This window comes from Solanum dulcamara, chromosome 4 (assembly GCF_947179165.1).
Source record: "Solanum dulcamara chromosome 4, daSolDulc1.2, whole genome shotgun sequence".
NCBI lineage: Eukaryota > Viridiplantae > Streptophyta > Magnoliopsida > Solanales > Solanaceae > Solanum > Solanum dulcamara.
Genome location: NC_077240.1, coordinates 1881306 through 1895362, shown reverse-complemented (window position 1 = coordinate 1895362; position 14057 = coordinate 1881306). Strand labels below are relative to the sequence as shown.

Sequence of the window (14057 nt, the reverse complement as noted above, 5' to 3'; positions counted from 1 at the left end):
AAAATTTCATTTTTACCTATCCCTAACCAAACCACCCGACCACGATATTTTTAAAAAACTTTACTTTTTTGAAAAAATATTTCAAAATTTCATATTTTTACCCCCTCTACTCTTCCCCACTCCCCCTTACCTACCCGACCCCCTACCAGCCCCCCACCCCAACATCCCCCCCTCTCCACACACACAAAAAAATAATAATTTATTTTTAAAAATATTTCATATTTTGAATTATTTTTTTTTACCACTACCCTGACCCTGCTCCACCCACCCCACCAGCCCCACCCCCCACAAAAAAAAATTTAAAAATTAGATTTTGAAAAATATTTCAAGTCTTGAAAATTTTATTTTTTCATCCACCCCCTAACCTCGACCCCCGTGCCAGCCCCCCAACCCCAAAAAATTAAAAAAATATTTTTAAAAAAAATTAAATTATTTGAAAGTTAGGTCTGGAATCAGGTGTGTCGAATTTCGATTCGAAAGTCGGGATCAAATCTAAATTTGGAAGTCAAATTTTGGGTTGAAAGTCGAGTTGGGTTCCATATCAAAGGTTGGGATCGAATCCCGAGTCAATTACTAGGGTGATTTTTTTTTCAGAAACTATTTTCCTAAAAATATTTTCTACTCTCTAGCCAAAAATAAAAGATGTTTTCTAAAAAATATTTTCATTCACTAACAAAACAATAGAAAATATTTTCGAGAAAATATTTATTACTCATCAACCAAACACGAGAAAATAAGTTAGAAACCAACTTATTTTTCAAGAAAACATTTTTTAGGAAAACATTTTTCATGATTTTTTTTTTCTTGATACCAAACACACCTAGAGAAAAAAAGCACTTTTGGTGCTTTAATTTTTTTACTATTTCGAACGAGAAGAGTATTGTTATTTTTTATAAAGGTGAAACATGTACTAAAATTTGTAATTAATGTTAATTATTTAAGTAAATGGTCCTTCACACTATTGTCATCTACTCCCCACCCCACCCCCAAAACCCCACACCCCAAAAAACTCACAATTACAGACTCTATTACTTGCACTAACGATTATTTTCCGATAATTATTAGGCACATCTTACTTTTTTTTAGAGGGTGTTTAAATTAATTTATTTTAAATATTTTTAGCTTTAATTTTTTTCCAATTATATGCTAAAGTTCGAATATAAGTTTAACTTTCAAATATGATCTTTCGACTTAAACTTTATATAGTATATTTTTGAATCTAAACTAATCACGTCTAAACTTTGATTATTATTTTTTCACTGAAATTTCGTAATATCCTAAAATACCTTCTGAATAATTTTAAGTGAAGTTGTGACACTTTTGAAGCCAACAGGTGTAAATCTTAGGGAGAAAAAAAAGTAAATTGAAATGGAGAAAGTACACACCAGTTCTAGTAGGAGTATTAGTTTCCACTTTCAAATTAAATTTGATATTTTAAATTATTTGTCCAATCGAAGGACGTAGCAAGTGTGAGACGCTAACGCTATCCACAAAATCTCTAATAACACAGCAAAGCGGCAGAGACGAAACAATTGGAGAAACATTCATCGCCGCTGTCGCACGTATCCCCGAGCCTTCGTATCTCGCTATTTAATGCAACTAATTATGAGCTTTTGATTTCCTCTCCACGCTCTCCTACTGCGTGTCCACACGCGCCTCCTACACTTGCCCCCCCTCCCCCTTATTTCAAGACAAGATGATGTGAAATGAACTTTCTGATAATTTTATTTTCGGCACGTACAATATGTTTTATCAACAACAATATATCCATCTCCAAATAAATGAAATTTTACCAAACAATTGTTAATATTTTACAAGGATATCTTCATAACAAAATGTTAACTATATACATTAGTTTGGAGATGTGAGTGGAAAACAATAATGTGATCAAATATTTATGTTAAAACTTAAGAATACAAGTAAGAGTTATTTTAAATATCATGTGGCCTAATTCAAATTCCTCACCACAGTATTTTTAATAGTTTTATGCCATTTAATTTTTTTTAATTAAATACTAATATTATTGTATTTTTTTCAACATCATCAACAAGTAGAAGAAGTGAGGTGCATGCCATGCTTAGCAAGACAATCAACCATATTACTTGCTTCGATATATATACATGATGAGGTTGCACATTGCCCAAATCCATCATCTATCGTGGCAAAGTTTGATTTTTTAGTAAGTAGGTTTAAAATTTGAAAAAATAAATTAATGAATTAATTAATGGGGTTCAATATTTATTATATATAGATAAAAATTTATTTTAATCATATATCATCTATAGAAATTATAATGAAAAATAATACACACCGGAGATTGAGATTTAATTTTGTACAATACATGGGAATCAACCTTATTTGCAATGCATAGAGGTTTTTTTATTTACTTTTTTGTTATTTGTAAATCGATAACTAGAAAAGCAGCTAGAGTTTAGATTCAATGATAAATAAACAAAATCATTACTAATATGAATTAATCCAATCTATTTAGAGTATAAATATTTTTTCCCTTTAAAATAAACATTTGGAAAATTAAATATATAACTTACCAGGTGTATGATAAAATTAATTTTTTTACACTATATAAGCTAGACATAGTTCTGCTATTTTATTTTGTGTTTGATTGGAGTATTAAGCAATTCTCGAATTATTTATCCTATCATTTATACCTTATGGGTCGTTTGATTTTAATACAAGTTATGATGAGATAAATTATATTTGGATTAGTTATGATAAGATAAGTTTTGTTGAGATTATTTGTTATTGAGTGTTTCATTTGTTATATTCAAAATAATATGCACTGCATAACTTTTAAGAATCAATTGTTTGTTTACAAAAATACTCTTCACTTTATTTAGTTTCTTATATTTTCTTTGCTACCTTTAGTTATTCAATATTTATTCTTAAAATAAAACTTCCATCTTCTTTAGCTTAAATATTTTTATGTGTGTATTTTCATGATGTTTGTATGTATTTAAAAATTAATTTTTTTTCTTATTTAATTTAAAAATAAGATTTTCATTTTATGTTTGTTAAAGTTAAAAAAAGGTTTATGAGAAATCAAAATATAAATAAACACAAGAATTACTCAAATAAATTTATAAATAAAAATTATATTATATAATGTCATTTTTAATAGAAAAAAAATGAAGAATTATCATTCAAAAAAAAAGAGTGAAGGTTGTTATATATGGTACAAATAATAATGTAATATATATATAAATGTGAAAAGTGAGGTGTTAAAATGATATAAAGGGATATCTTTGTTATTTAGTTATTTTATTTTGAGATAAATTATCCTGTGAGTAGTATGATACCCAAGAGGAGAGATAATTTATCTCATTACTAATTATTAGTCTCGAGATAAGTTATTTCAAACTTCTCAACCAAACAACAAATTAAGTGTCACTATAATTTAATTTCAAGACTATTTAGTGTTATTCTTCAAACCGAACAACTCCTTAGTGATGAAATAAATTAGTCTATATATATATATATAATAAAATAACTTATTCAAAAATAATTAATCCCGAAATAACTTGTTATACCCCAACGACCTCACAATATTCTACTTTACTCTCTGGAAAAGAAATTTTGGTCGTTTGCTTGGTTGCCTGCTATAAAAAGGCCTTTTTGGTGCCTACGGAGAGTACAGTGCAGTAAACCAACAGTTTCTTTCTTTATTTCTTCCTTCACTATCACTGTCTATTTTCTTCTGTTCAGATCTCTCTCTCTTGTCTTTTTCTTTTTCCATATAAAAGAAACAAGACCAAACAATTTTTTTCCCAAAATCGCTACAACTTTATCAACTGTACACATGTCTGTTGTTCGTAGGAGTGTGTTGAACCCGCATGCACCCGAATATATCCCTATTGCCACTCCGCCACCGCCTGTGCTGCTTCCTCCACCTCCTACTGTAGATTTGCTGCCTCGGGAGAATGTGCGACCACCATCGGTGACACGTCCGGGTCCGAATATCCCTCCTAGGTTGAGAAATGATTATATCGCTAGACGAGGAGGAGGAGGAGGGCAAGGCTTTTCTCGATCGAGTAAAGGAAAAAGAGGTGGGTTTGGAAGAGGAAATTGTTCAAGTGAGGGACGTTTAGTTTGGCGGAGAACAGTGGAAAATGATCAGAGACAAGGTGTTTTTTATGACAAGTGGTCGAGAAACGATGGGCTGAAGAAACACGATGTGATACCTATAAGTTGGACACATAAAAACAGTACTACTGTCATGATCAAGAATGTCCCATATCACTACAAGTAATTGCTAATTTTTGTTTGTCTATTTCTTTTGCCTCTTTTAATGTTCATATTACTTTTTCCTTATTTGGAAGTTGATCGAAACAAAATTTAACCGTCCGACTCTCTAGTTACATATCATTATCACTGTCGTTTAGTTATCTGCTAGCTAGCTCTGAGATATTTGATGGCTAATTAATTTTATTTTTCCTTAACAGCCGTGAAATGTTGATGAAATTTCTTGACCAGCACTGCTTACTGGAGAATCAAAAGGCGAAAGATTCAAATGGAGAAAATACTGTCTTCGCATATGATTTCTTGTATTTGCCTATGGATTTCAAGTATGTCCTTTAATCTACCTAGTAATAATTGATCTCATTAGCAACTTGATCAGTACTAATTAGCTTTTCTTTTCTTTTATTTTTTGCAGAAAAGAGAGAAGCAAAGGCTATGCATTTGTGAATTTCACCGATCACAGAACAGTGTGGAATTTTTTTTGCGTTTTTAATGACAAACTAAACGTGTTTCCGGGGTCAGCAAGGAGTGTTAAGATTGTCAATGCGAAGATCCAGGTGCGTGATTGTCAAATTTTAAAAATAGAAAAAAAATTGTTAATTAAGTTACAGATCTTTGATGTGAAATTTTTAGCAATTGACAGGGAAAAGAAGCTTTAGTGAACCGATTCAAGCAAACAAGATTTGATTGTGAATCAGAAGGATTTCTGCCAGTTTGGTTTAGTCCTCCAAGAGATGGTTATGGGAAATCGGTGCAAATGATTACTGTGGGGCAATACAAAGTCACCCCATCTTGTTCATATTTACTCAAGAAACCCCAACTTTAGGGTACTACTATTAGGGTTTATATTAGCTTAGCAGCTTGCAGAAGAAACTTTGGGGGTGGAATACTGGCACCTGAGAAATCTCCCTAAAATGATCCGATCGATGGATCGATAGAGTAGCAGGTGATGGGGGTCCACCCTTTGTTGTTGTATTTTTCTTTTACGAAATAAACACCTATGAGACATTAAAGTTGATTTGGTCTGTTACTCCTCTGGTTGTGTTAGATCTTTTCATATCACATGAATTTATTATAATTTTAATTTACTAGGTAAAATTACTCATAATATGTGTACTACTTTACCATTTGAATTAATATTTTACATGTTGGATTAATTTAATTTGAAATTTTAATACGAATATGATAAAGTGATGATCAAAATTTATATATTTGACTAGTGAGATAATAAATTTTACTGCAAAAATAACAAAATATTTTTAACTGAGCCACGGAAAAACAATGTTCGTCTCTTTTTAAGTTCAAAGAATTGTAGCTTTGACTTTTAGTAAATAAGACTCTAGACTATTATCTAAGTTGTAAGTGGGGGTGTTTGGATTGATTTATTTTAAGTAGTTTTTGATTTTAAGAATTTTTTTTAAAGATATTATTTGGAAAAAACATAAAGTATTTTAAAGCATCTATTTTTAGGCCAAATACAAAAATAAGTTAAAAATTAAAAATTGAATATAATTAATTTATAACTTTTAGCCAAAACATTATAAACATCCCAATGAGATTTCTGAACATTATCTTGAAGTTAACCTTAATGAGACTTCGGAACATTATCTTGAAGTTAACCTTCTACAACTTAAACTTTAGAATATAGGAGGATTTTACGTTTATGATTAAAAAATACAACTTAAACAAGTAAATTCCTTATGGATTTCAAGATATTTCTTTAATTATTAAGAGTTAAAGGGATTTATCATTCAATGAGAAGTATACTATTCAAGAATTTTCTATTTTATTTATTGTAATTGAATTTGAATAAATAATTAATAGAAGACGGAATCACTGAAATCTTGTTTCGTCTTCACTGGAAACTTGAATTATAAGTCAAAATAAAATTTCAAATAATTTTATATTTATGATTTTATATCACATGGCCAAACAAACTATTAATAAATGACTTTAGAAATGTAAGTGGAAGACAATAAAGTGATCGAGATCAACGACCAAATTAATTTAAAATATAAATGAATATTTTTAAATTTATTTGGGTTCAATCAAATCTTATTAAATGAAACACACTTTTCTACTATTTTAAAAAATTATTACTGTGATTTGAACCTCAAATTTTATTTCAAAATGAATAACATTCGGCCATCTCATCACATTTTTTTACTTTTCAAAGGTAATGAAATTGACACCGAATAACATATGAACATATCAAAATTAAACTACTTATGAATTATGATAATAAATAATATTTAAATTAACATTATACTAATATATATAAAAAATATTTACACTTATAAGATGGACCATTTCTTTATTTTACATTGCAGTATTTTTCCTAGAGCAATATTCGACCTTTTTCTCCAGTTTTATTCTAACCAAAGAGTTAGATGGTAAGTATCAGAGAATACATGAGATCGATACGTTGTTACACAAAAAAAATAAAGATTTTTTCTGGATCTTTTTTAATTATGAAAAAATAATTCTCCTTATATTGAATTGTCTTTTATTGAGTATATAAATAAAGAAAAAAGAAAACAGAGAGAGTGATGACACTGACCCCTATGTGCGAAGCCTAATTTAAATTCTTGACACAATATTTTTAACTTTTTTGTTCAATATTAATAGTATAGTATTATTTTCTGCCATAGTAAAGCAATCGACCAATATGTATTTGGTTCGCGATATACATGATGAGGTTGCACAGTGCCCAAATTGATCATAAAATACCTATAATGAGAAATAATACACACCGGAGATCAGTTTAATTTTATATAATACATCAGAATTAGCCTCTATTTGCGATAGAGAAATTTGATTATTTTTGCTGAGCCAAGTAGTTAAAAGATGCTAAGAATTACTGTATGTTAAGTTAATTACTATGTAGTTAGTTATAACTAATCAATTTATAAGCAATGTAATTAGGGAGTACATATATATAATCCAGATAATGTACCATACAACAAGTAACTAAGATATTATGCAAGATATAGAATTCTGCCTTCTTTTCTTTCTCTTTCTTCTTCGTCTTATTTTTTTCTTTCATCATTACTAACACTTGGATTCATAAACTTGTTGAATCCTCTATATTCTACAATTTTATTATTTGTAAATCAATAATTAAATAAATAACTAGATTTTAGATCCGATAACAGATGAACGAAATGAATTGAGTGGTGAAGCCTTTGATTTAATGATTGTTAGTCATAAAACACGTCGAAGGCATCATCAATATTTAGCTTGATATAATATTTATAAACATCATATTAGTATAATTTACATATGCATAAATCACCTAATTATTTCACTTGTGCATAAACACAATGCACGATTAGCTCAAAATATTTTCTCTAACAATTACTTGTTCAAAGGCAATTTTATAGGAAAAAAAACTTATTGAAGTTTGATTTTTAAAATTATTTACTTGCAAAGATGTAAGTTATGTATCTATATTCTACATTTTATTTTGGTTTGATTCGAATCATATTAAAGAAAAAAATATTTTTTTATCAAAAAATTTCAATATTCATGAATCGAACTTCAAATTCCTGCTCAAGTATGAGAACCGTCCACATTCTTTCCTTTTCATAATGAATGTGATTGGCACTGTATATATAATTTTAGAATAGATGACTCTTTTAAATAAACATATGGAAAAATAAAATATATAAATTTCTATAATAAATTCAATTTTTTTTCTAAACTATGTAACCTAGACATAGTTCTCCCTATTTTCTATTGAAGTATATCCTACTTCTATCCGTAAGGGTCGTTTGGTTTGAATACAAATTATGATGAAATTAATTTGACGGAATAAATTATGATGATATTAGTCATAATAGGATAAGTTATGATGAAGTTATTTTTAAGTGTTTGATTTGCTGCATTCAAAATAATACACATTATATAAATTTTAATAATAAATTATTTATTTACAAAAATACCCTTTATGAATTTGAAAAGTGATGTATAAAAGGGGTTTAAAGGGATATTTTTGTCATTTATCTACTTTATTCTGGAATAAGTTATTCCAGGATTACTATACCACCCAAGGGAAGGATAACTTATTTCTGATACTAATTACTAATCTTAGAATAATTTATTCCGAATTTGCCAACCAAACAACAAATTGAGTAGCACTATAATTTAATCCTAAAACTATTTAATATTATCCTGTAAAGGAGCCCTAAGAAAATAAATTACTATTTCTTTGGTTTGGTGCTGCTATAAAAAGGCTTTTTTGGTGCCTACAGAGAGTACAGAGTGCAGAAAACCAACTGTTTCTTTCTTTCATTTCTTCCTTCACTATCTATTCAAATCTCTCTCTTTTTCATATAAAAGAAACAGTTGGTTTTCAATTGTACTTCCATGGCTGCTGTTCGTGGGAGTTCGTTGAACCAGCATGCACCCGAATATATCCTTTTTTCCACTCCGCCACCGCCTCCTCCTCCGTATGTGATTCTAATTCCACCGTATCCATTTCTGCTGGCGATACTTCCACCGCATCCATTTCCGCCAGCAATGCTTCCACCGTATCCATTTCCCCCGGCTATGCTTCCACTGCTTCCTCCTACTGCCGTCGATTCACCGCCGCAGGATAATGTTCGACCACAACCGGTGAATCGCCAGCGTTGGGAAATTCCTCCTAGACTAGGAGGACTGGAGAAACACGATGTGATACCTATAAGTTGGACACATAAGAACAAAACTACTGTCATGATCAAGAATATCCCATATCACTATAAGTAATTTTTACTTTTTCCTTATTTGGAAGTTGATTAAAACAAAATTTAACTGTCCGACTCTCTAGTTCCTTATCATTATCTAATTAATTTCATTTTTTCCTTTACAGCCGTGAAATGTTGATGCAATTTCTAGACGAGTACTGTTTCCTGGAGAATGAAAACGCGAGAGATTCAAATGAAGAAAATATTCATGTCTTCGCTTATGATTTCTTGTATTTGTCTATGGATTTCAAGTAATAATCTCGTGTAATTATGTTTTATTTGCAGTCAAAGTATATCAACTTCAGTACTATTAGCTTATCTTTTGTTTTTGCATTTGCAGAAACATGAGAAGCATAGGCTATGCATTTGTGAATTTCACCGATCACAGAACTCTGTTGATTTTTTTTGGGCTTTTAATGACAAACTAAACGTGTTTCCAGGATCTGTAAAGAGTGTTGAGATTGTCACTGCGAAAATCCAGGTGCGTGAATGTTAAATTTCAAAAATAAAACAATAAATTGTTAATTAAGTTTGTGATTTTTGATGTGAAATTTCTACTACTACTAATTAACAGGGAAAAAATGCTTTAGTGAACCGATTCAAGAAAACAAGATTTGAGTGTGAATCAGAATGGTTTCTGCCAGTTTGGTTTAATTATGGGCAATCGGCGCAAATGAATAATGTGGGACAATACAAAGTCGACTCCAGATAATCCGATCGATCGAATATAGGGTTTATAGAAAAAATTGAGGGGTGGAATACTGGCACGTGAGAAATCTCTGAGATTATCCGATCAATCAATTGAGTAGCAGGTGATGGAGTCCACCCTTTGTTGTTGTATTTTTAGGGTTGGTTTGGTAAAGTGTATAAAAATAATGCTAAATAGGGTGTATTAGTTATGCTTGCATTAATTATAGATAGAATATTTCTTATGCATTGTTTGATTCAGTGTATTAAAAATAGTATGCATTGCATAAAAATATTTATTTACAAAAATATCTTCAACAATTATGGTGAAAAAGATGTAAAAAGAATTTTGAGGGGTAATTGAGTCTTTAATCATGTTAATACATGCATTAAATCACCTTGCATTACTAATATCTAGAAATCCATGGTTTTAGTAATACACACCTTAATACACAATAGAGTGTATAACTAATGTTAATGCTTGCATTAGTTAAACATAACATAAAAAAGTGTACCAAATAAGGTACTACTAATACACCTAATTAATACATGCATTAATTTTACTAATATACTTTACCAAACGACCCTTAGTTTTCGAAATAAACAAAGTTGAGTTTAGCCATTAGCAGGGCATTTACTCCTCTCACATATATGCCTACGACACATTAAAGTTGATTTTGGTCTGTTACTCTGGTTGTGTTAGATCTTTTCATATCACATGAATTCATTACTCCTATAATTTACTAGGTAAAATTACTGATCAAGATATGTAATAGTTTTCCATTTGAATTCTACATGATGGATTAATTTAATTTGAGATTTTAACACGAATTTGAAACCTTTATCGACCTTTTCCCTTCTTTATCGCTACTCGCTACTATTTCTCTCACTATGAGTGTCTCTATTTGCTTCAAGGCCCAATACACCAAAAAGAATTTTTTAGTTTCAATGGGTGAATTAAGCTGTTATCTGATTTGTATTAGTGAATTACTGGAAATAATAATTTTGCATAAATAATAAACAACAGAGTTTAAAGCATGTTTTCAAAACTAGAAACTAAAATTAGTAAAGAAAATAGAATCTGTAATAAAAAATATAAATAATATTGACAAGAAGGTAATCGAGCGTACGCATAGTGTGTCCTTAAGGAAATTATGCCCCTTAAGTATCCGAGGTTAATAGAATATATCCTCTCAGAATAGAATAATTTTACTCATCAGTGTATCGGTATAAAAAATAATGGTGACAGCAAACCACTCAATGGGAGCAAAGTACACTAGAATACTAGATTTAGTTGTGTAGAAGAAGAAGTAGTTCCGAAATTTTGTAGTTAAGAGTCCAAGGAATCACAGATATTCATAGCCATAAAGTACTGTTTCTAAAAGTTTACAACATTTTAGAACAGTCATTAAAACAATGGGAAATTTAAATAAATTCGGAAAAGAAACTGAATTGACTAATTAATTAAATAATTTAAGAAAATTTTGTCTAAAAATAACCTTTTGATCAATCATTTTTCAAGGACAAGGCCAAAGTCCTTAACAATAATTGTTTTCTTATTTAAATATTTAATTTTTTTTTTCCACCACGGAGAAATACGTTTCACTAAAACATAAGAAGCACTTCATATTTATCCTTTCGTATTTCCTCCATTTTCCATTTATTCTTACTATACCCAACAAAAACTTCTTCCATCACTGCCTTTTATAATGTACTCTACAAATAAAAGAATAAAGAGTTGAACATATAATTCGCCTCCCAAATGTAGAGGTTAAAAAACACTTTCATCATTAGGGACTTAAAATGAGAAATACTACACACTGGAGATAAGTTTAATCTTGTACAATACATGAGAATACAACCTTTACATAGAGAGATTTGATTCTTTTGTTATTTGTAAATCGATAACTAGAAAAGCAACAAGAGTTTAGATCAATGACAAATGAACAAATGAAGTGTGTGTACTGTGGTTATGAAGCCCCTAATTCAATGATTGCAATAGTGACAAAACAAGTCATAGGTACTATTTGCATTTAGCCATGATATCATATTTAAAAACATCATACTAGTATAATTTACGTGCTCGTAATAAAATCACCCAAATAGTTCACTTGTGTATAAACACAATGCACGATTAGCTCAAAATATTCTCTCTATCATTTACTAATTCAAATATAATTTTATTTAAAAAAGTTAATTGAAGTTCGATTTTCAAAACTACTTGTGAAAATTGTAAGTTATTTATTTGGTTCAACGTCCAAATTCAAGAGACAAAGTGTATATTTTTCACTTTATTTTGGTTCAATCCCGATCTTATTAAAGGGAAAATACTTTTTCAATCATTACAAATGTTTTCATTTTTTGTGATCCGGACTTGGAAATTTCTTAAGAATGAGTACTGAAGTCCGTCTATCCCATTATATTCTTTCCTTTTTTAAATGAATGAAATCGAAACTACATAATTTCTTTATAACTTACTTACGATAATAAATAACTCTATTAAATAAACATATGGAATATAAAATATATAACTTACTATAATAAAATTATTTTTTTGAAATAAATTTTATTTTTTACACTATATAATCTAGACATTGTTCTCCTCTTTTCTGTTGCAGTAAGTACTATTCTACCTTTTCTGTTCACTATCACTGTCTCTTTCACTTTTCTGTTCAAATCTCTCTCTTTTTCATATATAAAAGAAACAGCCGAACAATTTTTTTCAAAATCACTACAATTTTATCAATTGTACCTCCATGACTACTGTTAGTAAGAGTTTGTTGAACATCCATGCATCCGAATATATACCTATTTCCATTCTGCCACCGCCTCCTCCTCCTCCTGGTGTTGATTCACCACCGTGGGAGAATGTGCAATCACCATCGGTGGAATGCCCGTGTCTGAATATTCCTCCTAGGTTGATAAATGATTATGTCGCCAGGCAAAAAATTTCTCCATCCATTAAGGGAATCAGAGGTGGGAAGTTGTCGAGAAACAATGACCTGAAGAAATACGGTGTGATACCTATAAGTTGGGCATATAAGAACGAAACTACTATCATGATCAAGAATATTCTATTTGACTACAAGTAATTTTTAATTTTTCGTTTATCTATTTTTTATCTCTTTTATTATTCATATTACATTTTCCTTATTTGGAAGTTGATTAAAACAAAATTTAATGGTCTGAACTCTCTAGTTACATTTTTTCCTTTACAGCCGTGAGATGTAGATGCAATTTCTGGACAAGCACTGCTTACTGGAGAAAATATTCATGTCTTCGCTTATGATTTCTTGTATTTGACTATGGATTTCAAGTAATTATTTTTCTTGAGTTTATTTGCAGTAGTCAAAGTACGTATAGCCACTTCAGTACGTACTATTAACTTTGCTTTTAATTTTGCATTTGCAGAAACAAAAGGAACAAAGGCTATGCGTTTGTGAATTTCACCGATTAGACAACTGTGTGGAATATTTTTGGGGCTTTTGACAAACAAAACGTGTTTCCGGGGTCTACTTGGTGTGTTAAGATTGTCAGTGCGAAGGTCCAGGTGCGTGAATGTTAAATTTCAAACAATAAAGTGATAAACCAATAAATTGTTAATTAACTTTGTGATTTTTGATGTGAAATTTCTACTACCAATTAACAGGGAAAAGAGGCTGTAGTGAACCGATTCAAGCAAACAAGGTTTAATTGTGAATCAGAAGAGTTTCTGCCAGTTTGGTTTAGTCCTCCCAGAGATGGTTCTGGGGAATCGGTGCAAATGATTACTGTAGGGGAATGCAAAGTCTCTCCATCTGGCTGAAATAATCCGATGTTGTTGTATTTTCCGTTTATAAAATAAAGTAGTTGATCTATTTTAGCCATTAACAGGCTATATATGTCTACGAGACATCGTGAGGATCTTAAAGTTGATTTGGTCAGTTACTAATCTGGTTGTGGAACAATAATATAAGCAGTTATTTGAAGACAATTGTTTCCAATTTGTGTTGGCGATCATTGGAGAATAACAGAAAATGATTGATATTTGGTTAAAAGTTATGAATAAGAAATTATGTCCATTAGTCAAATGGGGAAGTTTGTACCCAATTTTTACGAGTAATAATTATGAGCGCAATTGAAATTTCTCAGAATTACATATGTGTACATTATTTCAATACTCGCACGGATGATCCATATAGCCAAGGAAAATCATGCACGACATACACCAGAACAAAACAAAAAGAACAAAATTTGATCGAAATTATCTTTTTGATTAATAAACATATTGGTTTCTATAGGGTTAAGGACTCAAGTTCAACTAGAACAAGGTAAATGACTCAACATTAACATGGGCATTTCATAGGATTGCAACATCAAAATCCTACCTAAGACTATGTTTTCTAC

The 14057-nt window shown here is 30.1% G+C and overlaps 1 protein-coding gene and 1 pseudogene across 1 annotated transcript; both read left to right on the top strand.

The window, feature by feature from the left end:
- The first annotated feature begins 3671 nt into the window (after positions 1-3671).
- On the top strand, positions 3672-5083 carry LOC129887471 (protein terminal ear1 homolog). The gene is made up of 4 exons (XM_055962580.1): positions 3672-4263; positions 4461-4583; positions 4673-4814; positions 4901-5083. Exons 1-4 carry the CDS (start codon positions 3818-3820, stop codon positions 5081-5083), a joined length of 894 nt encoding a protein of 297 aa, XP_055818555.1. The 5' UTR covers positions 3672-3817.
- Positions 5084-8530: 3447 nt separating this feature from the next.
- On the top strand, positions 8531-13476 carry LOC129887465 (protein terminal ear1 homolog; annotated as a pseudogene).
- The last annotated feature ends 581 nt before the right edge of the window (positions 13477-14057 follow it).

Bases quoted from the DNA above. Each gene is read 5' to 3' on its own strand.
- LOC129887471 (XM_055962580.1), top strand. From the start codon at position 3,818: ATGTCTGTTGTTCGTAGGAGTGTGTTGAACCCGCATGCACCCGAATAT. The intron at 4,584-4,672 runs GTATGTCCTTTA...TATTTTTTGCAG, and splicing joins TATTTGCCTATGGATTTCAA to AAAAGAGAGAAGCAAAGGCT. The intron at 4,815-4,900 runs GTGCGTGATTGT...AGCAATTGACAG, and splicing joins TTGTCAATGCGAAGATCCAG to GGAAAAGAAGCTTTAGTGAA.